At 42.1% G+C, this 20,191-nt stretch overlaps 1 protein-coding gene across 2 annotated transcripts in view; it reads right to left on the bottom strand.

Moving 5' to 3' along the window:
* Positions 1–16,871, bottom strand: part of LOC308495605 (ankyrin repeat domain-containing protein 26-like) — a 37,694-nt gene extending 20,823 nt beyond the window's left edge. Inside the window, exons 1-2 of one of the 2 annotated variants that reach the window (XM_081080574.1) lie at positions 16,673–16,871; positions 15,242–15,467 (exon numbers count right to left, since the gene is read on the bottom strand). In XM_081080574.1, the coding sequence (XP_080936700.1) occupies positions 15,242–15,467; positions 16,673–16,809 (363 nt within the window). In that variant the 5' untranslated portion in view covers positions 16,810–16,871. The remainder of the gene's footprint in view (positions 1–15,241; positions 15,468–16,672) is intronic. The other variant, XM_081080573.1, reaches the window with a different exon arrangement.
* Positions 16,872–20,191: the final 3,320 nt, after the last annotated feature.

Genomic DNA, 20,191 nt, shown 5'->3' with positions numbered 1-20,191 from the left:
CTGGGTCTACTGGATATCCTCATGCAAAAGAAAAATTAAACCTCTACATCATACCATATATAAAATTATTTCAAAAGGTAAAAGCTAAAACTATAAAAGCTTTGAAGAAGCTTCATGTCTCCATGACTGGAGTTGGCAATTGTGTCTTAGATATGACAGTACCAAACAAAAGTAGATAACTGGACTTCATTAAAATAAAAAAAAAAACTCTATGCTTTAAAGGACACCATTGAAAAACTAAAAAGGCAAGCTAATGAAAGGGAGAAATATTTGAAAATCCTATATCTGATAAGCGATTTGTATCTAGGATATATAAAGAATTCTTACAATTCAACAAGACAAAGACAAACCAATTTTAATGGGCAATGGAATTGAATAATCAGTTCTTCAAAGAAGTTATACAAATGGACAATAAGCATGTGAAAAGATAGCTCAGCATCATTAGTCATCAGAAAATACATCAAAACCACAATATGGAGCAGAGAGTTCACTAGTGGTTCCCTAGGGCTAGGAAGAGTGGGAAGGGCAGACGGGCACACGGTGAAGGCTAACAGCACACAGATACTTTCCAGGGTGATGAAAATGTTGTAAAACTGATTGTGATGATGACTGCATAAAGCTTTGAATACACTAATGTGGGAAACCGTGCTGAATTGCTAGCAGATGTTATTTTGTGAAATGTTGAACGTTTGACTTCCTTGAGTGGTTTGTGCTCCCAGCAAGGCAAAACTTGCTACTCTGAGAACACAGAACCAGACAAGGTCAGGAAGTGTGGAGCTGGCCAAAAAACAAGCCCTTGTGTATTCCAACATTGTAACTATTAGATTGCAGACAGTTCTGTTACTTTTTTGAGGCCCAGAGTATATAAGCTGCAAAAATAAACTTGGGGTGAGTCATTCTACTTAGAACTGAGGCATTCTACTTAGAACTGCATCAGTCTACTTAGAATTGCCTGCCCCCCCTCCCCCCCCCCCCCATCCCATCTTTGTCTCTCTTCTTTTTTCTCAATCCTCACTCCCTACTTCAGGGACTGTTAGTCTCGTCGGCAGGCACCGACAAGTGGCGCCCGAACAGGGACCTGAATACTGGGGATAAAGTGAAGGACACCGCAAGGAGCTGAGACGCGTCACATAAGGTAAGGGGTGCGGTGAGATACCACAGTCGGGAGTAAAAAATCATGGGACAGGGTAAAAGCAGAATGTCTTTTACTCAAATGTTAAAAAGTGTGCTAAACGGACTGGACCCCCAAGATGAGGAGGGCCTAGATGAGGAAGGCCTAGAGGAAGCCGGTCCTCGATATCATGACCCTGAAGATTATAATGGGGTGGTTCAGACAGAAACAGGTGCTAAGACAGGACATCTGAATCCTCTCCAGGCAGAGATTGATGGATTGCAGTCAGCAATTGCCTCCCTCTCTGTGCAGGTGCAGATGGTACAATCGAGGCAGGCAGAACAGACTTGCCCTCGTGATTCTCCTCTGCGTAAGGTTTTGCAAACCGCCTGCAAGTTAGGGGAAGATACTGGAGATTCTGGGTTGGCATTTCCAGTGATAGAAAGACAGGACGCACAAGGAAATCCTGTCCGAGACCATGTGCCTTTTGCATTCAAAAGTTTAAAAGAATTAAAAATGGCATGTTCTCAATATGGTCCTAATGCCCCGTTCACCCAGGCCCTGCTAGAATCACTAGCTACAGAAGCCCTGCCGCCTAGTGATTGGAAGCAACTTGCTAGGGCTTGCTTATCAGGAGGGGACTATATCTTATGGCAGTCTGACTTTGCAGAATTCTGTCAGAGTACTGCAGAGATAAATCAGACACAAAACATTCCTATCTCCTTTGATATGTTGGCAGGTGAAGGACCTTATAGAGACTTGCAAACACAATTAAGTTTTGACCCGGCTGCTTATGCACAAACAAGTGCTGCCGCCAGGCGTGCATGGAAAAATTTTCCTATGCCTGGAAAACGTTCTGAGGACCTCTCTAAAATTATCCAGGGGCCTGATGAGACTTTCCAAGACTTCCTTTCGCGATTAATGCAGGCGGCTGGAAGAATTCTGGGAGACTCAGATGCCAGCATGCTGTTAGTTAAATAGCTCGCTTTTGAGAATGCTAATTCTGCATGCCAGGCTGCATTATGACCTTACAAAAATAAGAGTGACTTGTCAGATTATGTCTGGTTGTGCTCAAAAATAGGACCTTCTTATACACAGGGTCTTGCAATGGCCGCTGCTTTGCAAGGAAAGACTGTTAGAGAAATGTTATTCCAACAACAACAACAAAAGAAAATAAAGGGACAGGGCATCTGTTTTGGGTGTGGACAGCCGGGCCATATGATCAAAAACTTCCCTAATAAACAAGGTCAGCCTCAAAGGAAGGAGGGCCCAAAACAACCTGGATTATGCCCAAAATGTAAGAGAGGTAAACACTGGGCCAATGCATGTAAATCTAAGAGGGATGCCTCCGGTAATCCTCTTCTTCCAGGAAACAGGAAGAGGGGCCAGCCCCAGGCCCCGCAACAATGCTATGGGGCGCTGCCGCAGTTGGTCCCCCACCAGGGAAATCCATTCAGGAACTCTTCCCAGCAACCCCAGGCAGCGCAGGATTGGACCTCAGTAGCGCCGCCTACACAGTACTAACACCTGAGATGGGAATGCGAGCTATTCCTACAGGGGTCTTTGGGCCTCTGCCTCCACAGACTGTGGGACTCATCCTAGGAAGGAGTAGTATTACCATGAAAGGGATATTGGTTGCTCCGGGAGTTGTGGATATGGATTATACAGGAGAGATCAAGATTATGACACATTCGCCTGGAGGCACTTCAGTGATCCCTAAGGGCCCACGCATAGCACAATCATTGTTAATTCCACATGTCAAACCGGGTAAAACAGCAGGCCGTAAATCCCGAGGCGACGCGGGCCTTGGTTCATCAGATGCTTATTGGGTCCAGGCCATTCACCACCAGGCCAGAATTACCACTATCCATTAATGGCCGTTCCTTCATGGGCCTTTTAGACACGGGGGCCGATGTCTCTGTTTTAACTGCAGATCAGTGGCCTAGCCACTGGCCAAAGCAGCAAACACTAACCCAGTTACAAGGCATAGGACAATCTCAGTCACCAGAACAGAGCAGTGATATATTGTTGTGGAAAGATCAAGAGGGACATGAAGGATCCTTTCAACCATACATAGTGGCAGGATTGCCTGTCAATCTATGGGGCAGACATGTCATGAGTCAGATGGGAGTTTACCTGTACAGCCCTAATCAACAGGTCACTATGATGATGTTCGATCAGGGACATCTGCCTAGAGATGGCTCAGGTCCCTCTGGACAAGGGAGAAAAGAGCCTATCTTTCCCTCGCCCTTACCACAAAGAGCTGGCTTGGGATATTTTTAACGGGGGTCACTACTCCTCCTGTACCCCATGCAGATGCTATCACTTGGAAAAGCGACACACCTGTTTGGGTAGAACAGTGGCCCCTATCATCAGAAAAGATACAGGCTGCAAGGTTGCTGGAACAGGAGCAACTCGATAAGGGACATACAGCACTTTCTAACTCTCCATGGAACTCTCCCATATTTGTAATTAAGAAAAAATCAGGTAAATGGAGGTTGTTACAAGATTGGAGAAAAATAAATGAGACTATGGAGCTCATGGGGGCTTTACAACCAGGATTGCCTAATCCTTCTGCTATACCCCAAAACACATATAAGATAATCCTGGCTTTAAAGGATTGTTTTTATACCATACCATTGTGCCCCAAGGACTGTAAAAGGTTTGCTTCAACTAACTTACAAGAACCTATGAAGAGATATCAATGGCTGGTGCTGCCTCAAGGTATGGCTAATAGCCCTACTCTATGTCAAGAATGTGTGCCAGCAGCGTTAGAGTCTACCCCGTCTCCCCACATACAATCCTTAATCACACTCTTTGTTCTAAATTTTTTAAACCTGGATGCGCGTGGCAGATCTGCCGCAGATCGCTTCTGGCATCCTAACACTCAACAAGATTATGCCCAAGTGAGATGGCAGGATCCAGTTATTAACCAGTGGCATGGGCCAGACCCAGTCCTAATTTGGGGACGAGGGCATGTTTGTGTTTATTCACAGGACAAAGGAGGTGCGCGGTGGCTGCCTGAGAGGTTGGTGCGGCTTGCTGATGAGCGTCTTCAAGATCCTGCTGGTTGCACAGATCCCTCAGGGTGAGACATACTGGGCATATGTTCCTGACCCTCCCATGCTACACCCCACTGTGTGGAACGGGCCTGAAGTCATTGGTGGGACAAATGACACTAGGCTATTAGGACATCCATTCGCTCCTGCCATCCTACAAGCTGTTGGATTCAATCATAGCGGCTTGGGCTTAGGACTCCTCATATGCTTCACAAAGACTGTCAATGTTACCGGATGTTTCCGTGTGGGCAACCAGACAAGTCACGGAGACAACCAAGGACAGAGTGTCACATTCCATCAGCCAGCAGGATGGAAAAACATCAGGGATAAAAACCCACCTCCACAACAAGCCCATGGTCCTTGCGGTGAGGAGAACAGAAAAAACAACAGATCCATCATTTGGAGACAGTATACCTCCCGGCCCCCAAGACATATTTGGAAACTAGTGGGAGCAGTGGATACAGTGACTATGAGTATGGACGAGGGACAAGGCAAGGTAGAAGGCAATACCACTGCTTGTGTCAAGGCTCCGTATGTGCTTATGATTGGTAATTCTAACATCACCCCTATTGACAGGGTCCAGTTTAATGTATCTTGTATACAGTGTAACCTAAGTAATAGCATCAATTGGTCAAATGACAAAAGTAGAGCTATAGTTCTCCACCGATCATCTTTCATTATGGTACCTGTTAACATTTCAGGTCCTTGGTACTCGGACCTCAGAGGAGAATTCCCCTCCTTTCTAGCTCTGTTCCATTTGCTACTGCCTTTTGTAATAATCTTTGTTGGTGTTCTTCTATTCATGTGTTTTACTCCGTTGCTCAGAAAGATAATACTCAAGGGCTTCATCAATCTCCAAACAAATGTTCATGAGTTGAGATTATCTGCCCAGGTTCACCGTGTCACTGACACCCGTGTATAAAGCCCCTACAATGGGTCGGCAGCCAAAGACGGGTAAGGATTTGGTAAGAATGTACATAACCTAAGACAGGAACCGTTCGCTAGAGGGATGGTCTCCTATGATGGGTAAATGGACATATCTGTACCAACCACCTAAGCCAGGCGCGCGACCCTTGTGTTAATTTTATATATATATATATATATATATATATATATATATATATATATATATATATATATATATATATATAACAAAGAAGGGGGACCTGTGGGAAACCGTGCTGAAGTGCTAGCAGGTGTTGTTTTGTGAAATGTTGAACCTTTGACTTCCTTGAGTGGTTTGTGCTCCCAGCAAGGCAAAACTTGCTACTTTGAGAACACAGAACTAGACAAGGTCAGGAAGTGTGCAGCTGGCCAAAAAACAGGCCCTTGTGTATTACCTTTATTGTAACTACTAGATTGCAGACAGTTCTGTTACTTTTTGATGCCCAGAGTATATAAGCTGCAAAAATAAACTTGGACTGAGGCATTCTACTTAGAACTGCAGCAGTCAACTTAGAACTGCGGCAGTCAACTTAGAACTGCGGCAGTCTACTTAGAATTGCCTGCCCTCCCGATCCCATCTTTGTCTCTCTTCTTTTTTCTCAATCCTCACTCCCCACTTCAGGGAGTGTTCGTCTCATCGGCAGGCACCGACAGGGGAAGACAAATTTGTTTTCCAATATTTGCATAACACTTTTTTTTGTGAATGGCCTGATAGAAAGGGCTTATAACGTGAATAATGTGACAACAACATCACCAGACAGACCGTGTAAAATCAATAACTAAATACCATAGGAAGGGAAAAGACTTTCATGAAACAGTTTTAAGTTATTGTTAATCAACAATATAAAATGTAAATCACATTTTTACACGACTTGAATTGAGGAACTACCAACGTAGCATTATTATTATTTTCCCCCAAAACAGCTCTTTTCTTAAATATTTACTTCAGCACTTTCTATCGTGTTTCCCCGAAAATAAGATGTAGCTGGACCATCAGCTCTAATGCGACCTTTGGAGCAAAAATTAATATAAGACCCGGTCTTATTTTAACATAATATAAGAACGGGTCTTATGTAATATAAAATAATATCAGACCAGGTCTTATACTAATTTTTGCTCCAAAAGACACATTAGAGATGATGGTCCAGCTATGTCTTATTTTCGGGGAAACACGGTATGTTTATTTCTAGGTGAGGAGTGTGTTCAGATGGTGGAAGTAGCTTGAAGTCCAACATGAATAAGGACAACATTTCTGCAGTCTTATTTATACTTTCCATTTATCAAATATATAGAAAGGTGAGAAAATTATACACAAAAAATGTATCAGCAAACTTTAATTCAAAGGATTTCAACTAGAAGGATTTTCTCATTACTGGCAGTTCTCACTAGACTACGTCTCGGAGAAAGCTCAGGTTCCACTGGGGACACCCATGGGATAGCACAGCTTAGGAGTCTGCATCCCTCCTTTAGCTAGGTAGCTCTACACGTCTCTGCTTTGGTTTGTTTTGTGTTAATTGGGGACTACTGAGGAACAGTTTGCTTTTCCTAGATGTCAAATTGTTCTTTTTTTCAATCTAGTTGTGGATTGTACATCTCACTGGCCAATGTGGGACTTGAACCGGTTACCTTGGTGTTATGGGCACCTCGCTCCAACCACTGAGCCAACAGGCTCCCCACCAGCAGCCCTATTCCAAGCTCAACCCATTGCTTCTCACGGGTCTATGTGGGAATCGAACTGTCAACCTTGGTGTTATGAGCACAGTGCTCCAACCACTGGGCCAACCGGCTGCCCACCATGGTTCATCTCCAAGTTCAAGCCATTGTTTTCAATCTAGCGGTGGAGGGCGCAGTTCACTGGCTCATGTGGGAATCGAACCCACAACCTTGTTGTTAAGAACTTGCACTCTAACCAACTGAGGCAACTGGCCACCCTTGGTCTCTGTTTTTATATACCGTGTTTCCCCGAAAATAAGACCTAGCTAGACAATCAGCTCTAATGCATTTTGGAACAAAAATTAATTAAGACCCGGTCTTATTTTACTATGATATAAGACCGCGTATGATATATGATATGATGTGACGTGATGTGACCGGATCTTACATTAATTTTTGTTCCAAAAGACACATTAGAGCTGATTGTCCGGCTAGGTCTTATTTTTGGGTAAACAGAGTCATTAAACAAAAAAAATTTTCTCAAAGAACGGTACTATTCTTTGATAAAAAGAATATTTTTCAGGTCTGAAAGTCACTGATTTAGTGAAAGTCCCTAATTTTGCATAAGAGGCAACCAAGACTCACAGAGATTATATAGGTCACCTGAGGTCACCAAACCAAGGAGCTGCGGGCCAGGAATGGGATAAGTCTCCCTATTGAGGCTAGCCTGCTATGCCAGCTACTACCTCATATTCCGGAAAATTCCATCAATTTCTGAGTACAACTCAAAGAATATGAATATGTAAAACTTTGTCATGTAGCTCAATAATGTTAAAGCATGAGAAACAAAATAGTAGCTTTCTAACTCAAGTATTATCTTTAAAGTCATTAATAAAAATAAAGACAGATTAATATCACAAGTCCTATTAACAGAAGTCAAACACACTCAATTTATAAAGCATAAACATTTCTAAACACAGAAAAGGGAACTTGAAGGAGAAAATCATGAGTTAAAGAAAGCAAACTCAAGTTGAGGAAATTCTTCCTTAAAATGACTTGTCTTTTCCTCAGAATCAAATTTGGCTGACCAATATAAACCAACACAGGTAATATTCATGGTGGGGGTTAAATATAGCGAAATGGGAAACACAAAACAGATTTCTCTTTACCATCTAGTGCACTTGTGTCCAACCTCACATCATCACAACTGCATCATCAGTCTTTCCAGTGTTCCCTAGTGATTTGGGACACTTATCTCTGGATCTCGACAGAGTGGGGCTTTTCCATCTCTTATTCAGCCCTGCATGATTGGGCAACCCAACGCCTCACAAGGGAACAACGTTGGCCTTGGAATGAGGGCATTGACTTTAACATAAACAATTTTCCAATTTATGAGGAAATACTGAAAACTAAACACCTCTTTCCTACCAAAAAATAATTAAAGGAAAAATGTCCACAAGCATATTCTCTCTCATTGCTCCTGCCTTTACACTCTTTCATCTTCTGATTTCTGTGGTGAAACCACTGAGAACATTTTAATTGTGCATCATGCTTAAGAATTTACAGAAGCGTTGGCCATTCACTTTCTTTTTGTACCCAGTCCTTCCTCCAGGTTCACCTCTTTGAAGGACTTGGACTCCATTTAGCCGAAGGGCTGTCCGAAAATCCTTGGCTTTGTTCTCCTATGATTTATTAAGGGGAAGCTAAATGAAAACACAAGGTTGGAGCTCCATTTAGAACAGGCCTGTGCTATGTTTCTCTGCATTAAGAAGGCCACAGTTGTTAGATGGGTGGGGGGGAGGGGGTTGGAGATGGGGGGAAGGGTGAAGGGATTGGGGGGCGGTTGGTGACCACAGGATGGCCTCAGGGTCTTTTAAGAATTACTTTGGGGAACTTACTCAATAGTGTTTGGGGATTTTGTTGGGTGTCCAATGGACATGTGTCCTGTTTGGGAGACCACCTCAGGGATGCGGTGGATGCTTGGTCATGGCATTGTACACCAGAGACTGGACATTAATGAATGCCAACTATAATTTTATGTGTATAATGTGATGGCTCGGTGTGAGGTCGGGGTGGTGGTGGATGGGGAAAGGGGGGTTCACGTTGTGAGGGATGTAAAAATAAAATAAAACTAAAAAAAAAAAAAGGAGGCCACAAAACACCATCAAAACCACAAACCACCTTGCATTGATCAAAATGGATATTCTTTGGAATGATGTAAACATCATGTCAAGAGAGACAACCCCTTTCTATCTCCACGATATCTACAACTCATCGGGCATCTATAGCCCAAGAAAGGATCTTCTGCTCAACACACTACGATTCCTTAAAAGACCACGCATCTGTAAAAGGGAAGGAGGGTGCACTGGATGTGAAAGGGAGGCAGGATGGAGGAAAGCACAGGGACAGCCCACAGCTGCAGTTCCAGGGGGACAAGGCTGAGCCTGAAGCCCCAGCAAAGGCAGTGGCGGTGGAGGGGACGGGGTGCAGCTCCCACATCACTGCCCAGGGGAGGCTAAGCGGGGCAGCAGCAGCATCCCCCCACCCCTCTCCAGATGCAGCAGTGCTGGCACCACCAGGGACCAGTAGCAGCAGCAGAAACAATTCTCCAGGCTCACGACCACACACAGTGCTACCAGTAGACCTAGGGAACCAGGTAGCAGCGCAGCGGGCTCAAGAACAGGCCTCCTCAACCACCCACTACCCCCACCTGCGTGGTGGTGGTGACCAGAGACCCTGGAGACCCGGATACAGTTGCAACACCCATCTCCCTGGTCACCCAGGCTTGGACTCCCACACCCACAGCTAAGCCCCCGCCCCTGGAACCCCCATACTCAAGGAGCACCTGTGGGAGAAAACAGAAACTACACTCTTGTACCATCTACTGAAAACAAAAGAAAGACCCCTAATTATATACCTGTTTAATTGTTCAAATCGAAATGTACCTACATAAGAAAGTATTCACTACTTCAAATGTGCCTGTAGAGGAACAAGCCACTCAGCAGCATGAAGAAGCAAGGTGACATGGTTAACACTGAGAGAAGATGACACTTCTCCAGAAACCAAGTCAAAGTCACGGAAGATTGTGATCTCTGTGACCGCGATTTCAAAACAGCAGTCATGCCCTCTGCTCATCACACAGGGCAGCTAAGAGACTTGGAGGAGGATGACGTGAAGGTGGGCAAACTGGGCGAGCAGGGGAAGTGGGAAGGGAGACGTGGCCCGCATCCATGGCTGCGGAGGCGCAGGTGGTCCCCGGACAGAACAGAGACCACAAGAGCCAGGAGGTGGGCTCTTTCCCTGTGTCCCACAGCTCATCTCCCTGCTCAGAGAGCAGCATATCCAGAGTTTGAGGCAGTCACCTCACTGAGACCTCCAGCTGGGCCCTAGGTAGGACAAAGGAAGTAAGCACCATACCTGGGCCCCTCCCCCGACTCTCCCAATCCTACCCCCACCCTTCCAGAGACTCACGCTGACCCCTGATCTGAGGAGTAGTGTCAGATTACAGAGGACCCATAGTGCTCAGGATCTGGGAGGACCCGGTTTGTAGCTACTGCGACCCAGGGAAGAAGCTGGGAAGTGTGTGACACTGCTGGGCTGAGAGAGAGAAGACTCCTCCATCCCCAGTCCCCACCTTCTCTGACCTGCCCAGGGCAGGGCAATTACAACTGTGGAGACATGCCCAGGGGTTAGCAGTAGGCAGCAGTCGCAGCTCTGGGCTTTCAGCAGCTCAGAAATCTCCCACCACACACGCACACATGCACGCACGCACACACACACGGAAGGAGTGACCTAAGACTCAGGAGACCTGGGCACAGGGCTGGTTGTGTTACTCTCAGTGCGCATATGTGCAGGCAAGAGCAGAAACTGCACTGACTTTGTAGAAACTACCATCCAGACCCAATAGCCCCACTCATCTACATCTGCCATCCCAGGGTCACTCTGGGCACCAGGTGACCGGCTCTGCCTGAACAATACACAGAGGACTCTCTGGTACAGCAGAGGACGGCCTGGAGATTACTTGGTGGGCTTAAGCCAAGACTGGCGCTGGGTTTTTTTTTTGTTTTGTTTTTGTATCTTTGATATTTTTGCCTGTGTTGAGTGTGGGTTACTGGTTGTTTTCACACGTGAGTGTATTTGGTTTTGACTTTGTTGTTGCTGTTGTGCTTGGTGATTGGCTTTGTTCTGAAATTGCCCTACACCAGGGCCCAGCCCAAGAGTCACAAGATTCGACACCTCCTGACACCAACTCCAGACCCAACCAGAGTATTATTGGGTTTGACCTACAAGTGACACACCCAGAGGGAATTCTCTACAGGCACAAGAGCCCATAGAGGCCAAGTCTAATCGGAGTGGTCCACCCTCACGCAGCAGATCATCCACCGAGGGCAGAGCTAAGTCTCACAACTAGGCAGCCTAGGATCAACCCCACCTACTGACCAGCCAAAAGCAATGGAAGTTCAACTTTACACAGCACAATATACACAACACCAGGGTCACCTTTGGAGCACACGCACAGGAGAATAGGGAAGTGGTGCAAGTCAGATATAAAGGACACACACTACATAAGATAAGCCAGCAAAGACCGAGAATCCTAGGGGATCTACCTAATACATCGAAGCAAACACGGAGAGTCAACCAGAATGGGGAAACAAAGAAACATGTCCCAAATAAAAGAACAGAAGAAACCTCCAGAATTGGAACCAAATGAAATAGAAGTAACCAACCTATCAGAGACAGAGTTCAGAACACTGACGATAAGAATGTTTAAAGAGCTTAGTGACGACATAAAGAAGGATAGAGAAATCATAATGAACAACCAGTTAGAACTAAAGAATACAACAAGTGAAATAAAGCACACGCTTGAAGGAATTACCAGTGGGTTAGATGAGTCAGAGAATCGAATCAGCGACTCAGAAGACAAGTTAACAGTGAACACACAAGCGGAACAAAAATAAATCCACGCCTATATGGCCATTTAATCTACGACAATGGAAGCAAGAATTTACGGTGAGGTAAAGACAGTCTTTTCAATAAATGGTGCTGGGAAACCTGGACAGACACATGCAAAAAGATGAAGCTGGACCACCTCCTTACACCATATACAAGAATAAATTGAAAATGGGTCAAAAACTTAAATGTAACATCTGATACCATAAAACTCCTAGAAGACAATATAGGAAGCAACTTTACATATATGACCCGGAGTAAGATTTTTACTGATACATCATCCCCTTGGGCTAGGGAAGTAACAGAAAAAATAAACATATGGGATTACATCAAACTAAACATTTTTTTCACAGTAAAGGAAATCATCATTACAACAAAAAAGGGTCCTACTGAATGGGAGAAGATATCTGCCATTGATATATCCAAACTTTATTAAAAAACTCACTCAACTCAGCTCCGAAAAAACAATCAAACCAATTAAAAAATGGGCAGAGGACATGAAGAGACATTTTTCTAAAGAGGACATACAGATGGCAAACAGACATATGAAGAAATGCTCAACCTCACTAACCATCAGAGAAATGCAAATAAAAACCACATTGAGATACCACCTCACCCCAGTCAAAATGGTTATCGTCAATAGATCAACAAACAACAAGCGCTGGTGAGGATGTGGAGAAAAGGGAACCCTTGTGCACTGTTGGTGGGACTGCAGATTGCTGCAGCCACTATGGAAAACAGTATGGAGGTATCTCAAAAATCTGAGAATGGAACTACCTTATGACCCAGCAATTCCACTCCTAGGCATCGATCCGGAGAAATCCAAAACTCTAATTCAAAAAAATGTATGCACCCCTATGTTTATTGCAGCTCTATACACAATAGCCAAGATATGGAAACAATCAAAATGCCCATCGGTAGAGGACTGGATTAAGAAACTGTGGTACATTTATACAATGGAGTATTACGCAGCCATAAAGAAGAAGGAAATCTTACCATTTGCAACAATATGGATGGACCTAGAGGACATTATGTTAAGTGAAATAAGTCAGACAGAGAAAGACAAATACCTTATGATCTCACTTATATGTGGAATCTAAAGAAAACAATAAATGAGTGAACTAATCAGAAACAGTCTCAGAGACACAGAGGAAAAACTGAAGGTTGCTAGATGGGAGGGGGGTGGGGATAAGGGGGAAGGTGAGGGGATTACAAAGCACAATCGATAACCCCAAGATTGCCATGGGGATACGAAAGTCAATTTGGTGAATGTAATCAATAATGTAAAGATTTTGTAGGGTATCTGATTACACTTGTCTCTTAGGGAGAGCACCTCAGAGATGATGTAGATGCCTGACAACTGCACTGTACACCTGAAGCTGAAGCTGAACAATAATGAATGTTAATGTTAACTACAATTGTTATACACACACACACATATATATGTATGTATATATATGTTTACAAGAAGTAGAGTACAGCCTGAGGGATAGAGGCAGTGGAAATGTAATGGCTGTATGTGATGTCAGAGGGGTCGTTGATGAGGGGAGAGGGGTCATCATTATGTGAGGCATACAAATTATAAATGTGTAACTATTACATTGTTTTGTACACCTGAAACTAATAATAAAAAAGAGTTAAAAATAGTAATACTCATTCACTGAAAAAAAAGAAGACACCCAGAACTAGTTTCTGCACAGTAAAACAAACAAACAAACAAAAATAGCACTTCTTGGTGACTTTCAGGCACATATATAACACCTGTCAATCAGCAATCTGGCCCTCAGCTTAAAATAACCCAGTTCAACACAGTCGAGTCATGGGCAAAGAGAAACAGGGCTGAGCTATTTTCAGCTGTAGCCCCAGCAAGAAGCTGAGTATATTATATACTATATTATATAAAATACTATATGTCAATAGTCAAAAGACATACAGTATTTACTTCTAGGGCCAAAGATTAGCACGAACCAGGGAAAGCTTGTTCACCTGAAACTAACGACATACATTATACTTCACTTAATTTTTCAAATACAAAGGAGATAACAGACTCTCTGCCACATATTATATACTCCCCCATGAAAGAATTATTATTTCATTATCCTTTTTATGCCTACTGCTGCCTAGAGAAAAAAAATCAAACTCACTTAAAGCCCTCCTCAATTTGACCTCCACTAACCGTTTTAAACTAATTTTCTATATTGTATGCTGCATATAAATTAGACCAATTGTTCCGAGCAGATGATTTGTGCTTTCCTTCCTGTATTCTCCACGTTGCTTAAATGTAATAAACATTTTGGAGGGTAAAACAAAACAAAGTAACAGCATGAAGAATGTCACTGAGATATAACAACACTCACAAGGCAGTTCAATGAGTTCAGGAGTAAAATTAATGACCCGGAGGAGAACTTTATCAAAGAGATGGAAACTATGAAACAGAACCGAACAGAACTCCTGCTGGTCAAGAACTCAAGAATGAGTATTTTTAACAACCACGTCACACGAAGAAAACGAGTTGTGATTTAAAGACTCCCTAGCACTGCCACCTTATTCATCAATTACCCAAATGCTGTCAAGACATATAGACATAAGTGAACTTCATTTTAAAAATTCAATTATTTGCTTAATGTCCCTATTTAGAATATGTACAACTGTGAAGCAACTCATTTTAAAACACTGAAATAGATAGTGCTATGAATAAAATAAAAATTAAGGATATACTCTCTTGTTAGAAGATAACATTAACCATAAAAACAGAGACTAATCTTTCTGCAGTATTATAAGTTTGCCGAATTAATAAAAAGGATTATATCTGTTTCATTTAATAATAAACATCCATTTGTGGTTAGGTGTTTGGCCAGCCATCATTCACTTACACTTAGGGGAAGAAAAACTGGGATGCACAAAACTTTAAAATTTTTATGAATCATCTCCAACTAAAACCAATTAAGAAGCCAAAGCATCTCAAAGCATACCATTGGTTATTAGGCAATGATATTTAACATCTGTAATAAAATTTAAAGGCAAATTTTCAAGCATTTTAAATGTATCACTTTAGTTACATTTATTAAATAATAATAAATAACTCAACACATGAGAGCTCTAGGGACTTAAAAAAAGACTGTAAAATTTCTATCTCCTTTCTATGCATATTAGCACACATATTATGCCTTTTACTTCGTGTGCATTAGTCAATGAAACAACTCAAAATTTCATCAACGACAAACAAAGAAACAAAAACTCATAGACACAGACAACACTTAGTGGGTGAGGGGGGAGAGAGAGAGGTAGAAGAGGGAAAAGGGGGTCAAATACATGGCGATGGAAGGAGAACTGACTCGGGATGGTGAACACACAGTGAAATATATACAAGATGTATTATGGAAATGTACACTTGAAACCCATATGATTTCACTAACCAATATCACCCCAATGAATATATAAGACAAAACAAAACAATATTATATCAAAGAAATAAAAAAGAAAGAAATCTGAAACGCAAGGGAAAGAAGCTAATATAACTAACCTTGGGACAGTAATACCCCATGATGTCATTTGAAGCCCGTGCGGTTGACTTAGGAATCACCAAATTTTCTCTTGGAGCAGGATTTCCACTGAGGAGTAACTCAGTATTCAAACTCCCAACACATGGTGGCTCAAGGACTCCCCTCCTAAGAGCAGTGCTGAGAAACTCCTTGGGCTGTTCCTTTGCCTGAAGATCGGTTCTAGCCTCTGCCAGTCTTTCATTAGCACTGTGAAGATTGTAAGACACAAAGCTTTGAATGTTATTTTTCCTGAATGACTTGCATTTTTTTCAAGCTGCCATAATAAATAGTAAAAGGAATTTCCCATTAAACAGCATTTTAACATTGAAAATGCGTCAGGGCAGACCTACCATGCACAAGGATAGGTTTCAAATTATCCTAAACAAGCACATATGTTTCTATGGGGACACCAGACTAAGAAGAAATTCAAAGTAGGGAGGGGAGGAAACGGGCTATCAGTGACATCCACGGCTTCACAGATAATACTTGCTGCCTTCTACAATGGCTGAACCAATAAGATTCTTGAAGATTGCCATGAGACATACATAGCAAACGAGTTTAGAATTTTTAAAAAATCCCACCAAGATATTTTCAAGCCTTTGCAGTCACCGCCCTTGGGTAACGCCCTCATTACCATGAGGACTGAGGTGTCATTTAGAACAACAGCCTCTGGGGGAGAAGGAGGGAGCCTGGTTGGTGATCCTACTGAATGAAACCGCTCAGCAGGCCTGTAGCTTATAATATAACACTGTGGCCAAGGCGCTGGGCGTGGGCTCTGCGCTTCCTGCCTCCACACACCCCCTCAGGCTCACCACCTTATCTTTTTAGCCACTTCTTGGGTTATACTACCCTCACCCCTACGTTGTTAATCCTCTGCTATATTTCACATGTATGCCTTTGTGGACATCAGAAAGACTAGAAAGAAGAGCTTGTCTGAAAGCGACCTCTAGAGATAATAACACAGAGCACAATGGAGACAGTACATGTACCAAGTGCCAGAACATGCGGAGTACTTAACCCTTTGGGTTTAAGTTGTTATCTTATAATAAATAGTTACCTCACTAAAAACTATTTAGGGGAATTCTGACAAGAAATTTTATAATAAATAGCGTTGTCTAAATCATAAAGCTTCAAAAACACTTTGCTTAAAGACTGGTAGATCAGATTAACTGTATGAAAACCGCGAGAAGGAGAAATACAATCATGTAAAACCAAAAATGGAGAGAGATGCAAATGTCCTGAACTAACTAACATTTTAAAAGTAATTTATTCACTAACATCATTTTCCAAAATTATACTATTTAGTAAGCTTTCATTTCCTATCAATCTCGGGAATCTGCCTGGATAAAAATTATACTTTAGAGGCAAATTAATGAGCTCGATTGATTTTCTCTGACTTTGTTTGGACTTACTTGTTTAGTTTGTTTTCCAATGATGTGATAAGTTTTAATTCCTCTAGGTAGAGGTGTTTACATTCTTCCAATTCTATTTTACGAGAAGTTTCCACTTTGGAGAGTTCAGATTCCAGACGTTTAATTCTGAGTTCCATGTCACTTAGGGAAGCGCCATCATGGTCATTTAATGGGTGTACGTTTTTTTGAGATGCTGCTTGTTCCTAAAGCCAACAGAAAGGATACATTTTAAAAATAATTATAAACTGAATAATTACAGTCTATTTGTATTCTTTAGTTTTAAGTCAATGATTTGGACGGCAATTTAAATGTGAAAAAAGCTGAAGTTTAAAATATTTATCATCAATACGGAATAAAATAAATCTGAATCATGAAAATATTTTGAATCATCTCATCTAACAATTCCAATAAGAGAATCAATTTTAAATTTTAAAAATTGAACAATATGACTTAATAATCTAAGAATATGGTGCATTTTATTTTCTGTATTTCCTAATAGTCTCGTTTTATATCAATTGGTCTTAAAAATCAAACGATTTTTCAGAAAGAACAAATCTCAAACATCAACTGAGTGACAATAATGATGGGAACTGAAATATTAAAAAGGAGAAGCAAATACCACCTTTGTTCCAGAAATCTAAAAAAAATAAAATAAAAACAACTGCCATTAAGGGGAGTAGAAGAATCACATACACTATGCATATTGAAAACGTAATTTGCAGCAAAATGAATTAAGACGTGTTAAAAATTAATGAATTAACCTGTAAAAATAGATTTAAAAATTTTTTTCTACTACATCCTGTCTTGCTCAGTCTTCAATATCCCAGAATTTACTGTGTTCTGCTTCACTCTTTTCTACCACATTTGTGACTATATGAATTTTGAGGTTTAATAATTTTTATCTCCACTCTTTTTATTCTCACTTTTTCACATGACTTTTGTACTCCTTTCATAGATAATAACTCTTGTTTAAGATTGATTTTCTTCAATAAGCTATAGATACCTTTTTATAAAAAAACTTTTTAAAACAAATTTTTTTTTTATAACTGGGGAACAGTGTTTTTTCCAGGACCCATCAACTCCCTGTCAAGTAACAGTTTCCAATCTAGTTGTGGGATGCGCAGCTCAGCTCCAAGTCAAATTGTTCTCTTCAATCTACTAGTTATGGAGGGTACAGCTCACTGACCCATGCGGGAATCGAACCGGCAACCTTGGTGTTATGAGCACTGCGCTCTAACCACTGAACCAACTGGCCGGCCGCCCACTGGGGGCTCAGCTCCAAGCTCCAGCCATTGTTTTCAACCTAGTTGTGGAGGGTGTAGCTAACTGGTCCATGTGGGAATCGAACCATCGACCTTCGTTACCAAGGATTGGAACCAGCACGATGCTCTAACCATGGAGCCAACTGGCCACCCCACAGATGGAGACATTCTGAAGATGCAGTTTCCAGTTTTGCTTTGAGAGCCTCATTCTGAATGAGTAAGATAGTATGATTTGGTTACGAAGGAAGTTGACTGAGAATAGTCTAACCCCAAACCAGTATCAACTTGTGAAATAAACTCAGTTGCCATAAAATGTCATCCATACTATAGTAGATCCTTGGAATGTGGAAACTTGAATTACTCAGAATGGAGAACAAAGAGAAAAGCACCAGGAGACTCAAAAATGTATCCTTTATTGTCATCAACTTTGCCACACAACATCTGTACTTGATTTTCTACGATTTCCTGAATGATTGGTTCATGTTTTTCTTCTATAAAATCACTGTAAGTCACCTCTGAGTTGATAGTCTCTCACCTGTTCCCCATTTTAACTGTCCATAATTTCTTACGAAGTTGTAGGGAGTTACGAGTAACTCATCTTGAGATAGTTAGGTCTCCGTCAGCTACAAATGTTTCATGGTAATTTGAATTGCTTTCAAGAAGAAATGATTCCCAAGGTTAAGGAGAAATCACATCTCACACTGTGATGTTTAGTGAGATGATCGCTACATTTTTTTCAACAACAAAAAAGTGTCTTAATTTGATAATGCTATCTTGTAATCCTCTCTTTCCACAATATACAAGAACATCCTAAACAGCAATAATAACAACAAATCTGCTGGAATTTCAGTGATACTGAGTTGGGTAGAACTACTTTCCTGTAGATACAATGCTTATTTTGTAAGATGAGGTGATTGGATAGATGTAGTGTTTTTAAAACATGGCTACAAATTCTTGACATTTCTCCATGAAATTCCCTCCCTTTTAATATGTGCTGGCCTTAGGAAGTAACTGGATTCTAGTGCATGGAATAGGGCAGAACTGCTGTGAGAATGCTATGCCTGCGGCAGAAAATGTGATATAGGTTCCATCTGACTTTCTCTCGGGAAGCTCGCCCTGAGAACCCAGCCACCATGTTGTGCAGATGAAGAAGCCCAGGACACACAGTGAGGCCTCCTACAGATGTTCGCGCTGAGACGGCCCCAGTGGGCATCCCGGCCAAAACCCCGCTTCAACTGCTACACGTGTGTGTAACAGCCTTTAGATGATTCTCATTCGCAGCTTCATGGCAACGCAGCTGATGCCAAGTGGAACAGAAATGAGCTAGTCTGACTGAGCTTCACTCAACTGCATTACTGGTGAACAAAACAGATGCTGTTTTGAGCCACTAGCTTTTGAGTTGGTTTCTTGAGCAGCAATGAACAACTGGCATTGATACTGATATTCAAAATGGTGTGAGCCACAAAGAAAAGCAATCTAAAACCTGTAGGAGTGCCTTTCCACCAGGAGGTAGGTGGAACCCGAAAGGATGTGGAGAAGAATGAGAACGACACCCACAAGAGCCTCCAAGAGACGGTTATTGGGGGCTTGCGGGCCCCTAAAGAGGCTGGCCACAAAGACTTCTCAGCTAGTGAAGAAAATGAGTCTGAAATCCGGATGAAAGGGGACTTTTGCTGTGAAGTAACCAAGTAAAATCCATGAGATACATGAGCTAACGAAAGACTGTGAACTGTAAAGGAACCAGGACTTATTGTGTTCAAATGTGTTTCCCATTACAGCCTCTCCCACATGCCCTGTTGTCAAATCATGCTAAAATAAAGAAATGGCTTCTGAGTGAAGATCAAATTCGCTGTGCTCCCAGGAAGACATGATCTACGGATGAGGACAAGACTGTAAAGCCTTCCTCAAGACTTCGAAAGAGTTAAGGTGGGGCCTTAAATTCCTGGAAGGCTCTTAAGAGGAAAAGAATTTTATAGGCATGGTCCTACAACAGCTACAGGAAGCCCAAGAGCTTATCTCAAAACGATGTATGACGGTGGCTTTTCTAATGGCACGAACCCCAAGAAACTCTCACGCAACTCCAAGTTTTTAGGATAGTCAAGTAGCAAAAAACCACCTTGTTACCTTGGACTAATAAAAACCAAGAGAGTGAAAAATAGAGGAGGCCTGTGGGTCTTAGACATTTGGGTGGAGGAATGACGCTGAGGGAAGAGCTGCAAGCACAGGTCATTTCTTATGAAAAGGACAGAACAAAGAG

This window comes from Rhinolophus hipposideros, assembly GCF_964194185.1.
Source record: "Rhinolophus hipposideros genome assembly, contig: HAP1_SCAFFOLD_260, whole genome shotgun sequence".
Classification (NCBI taxonomy): domain Eukaryota; kingdom Metazoa; phylum Chordata; class Mammalia; order Chiroptera; family Rhinolophidae; genus Rhinolophus; species Rhinolophus hipposideros.
This window is presented reverse-complemented; position numbering and strand designations above follow the sequence as displayed.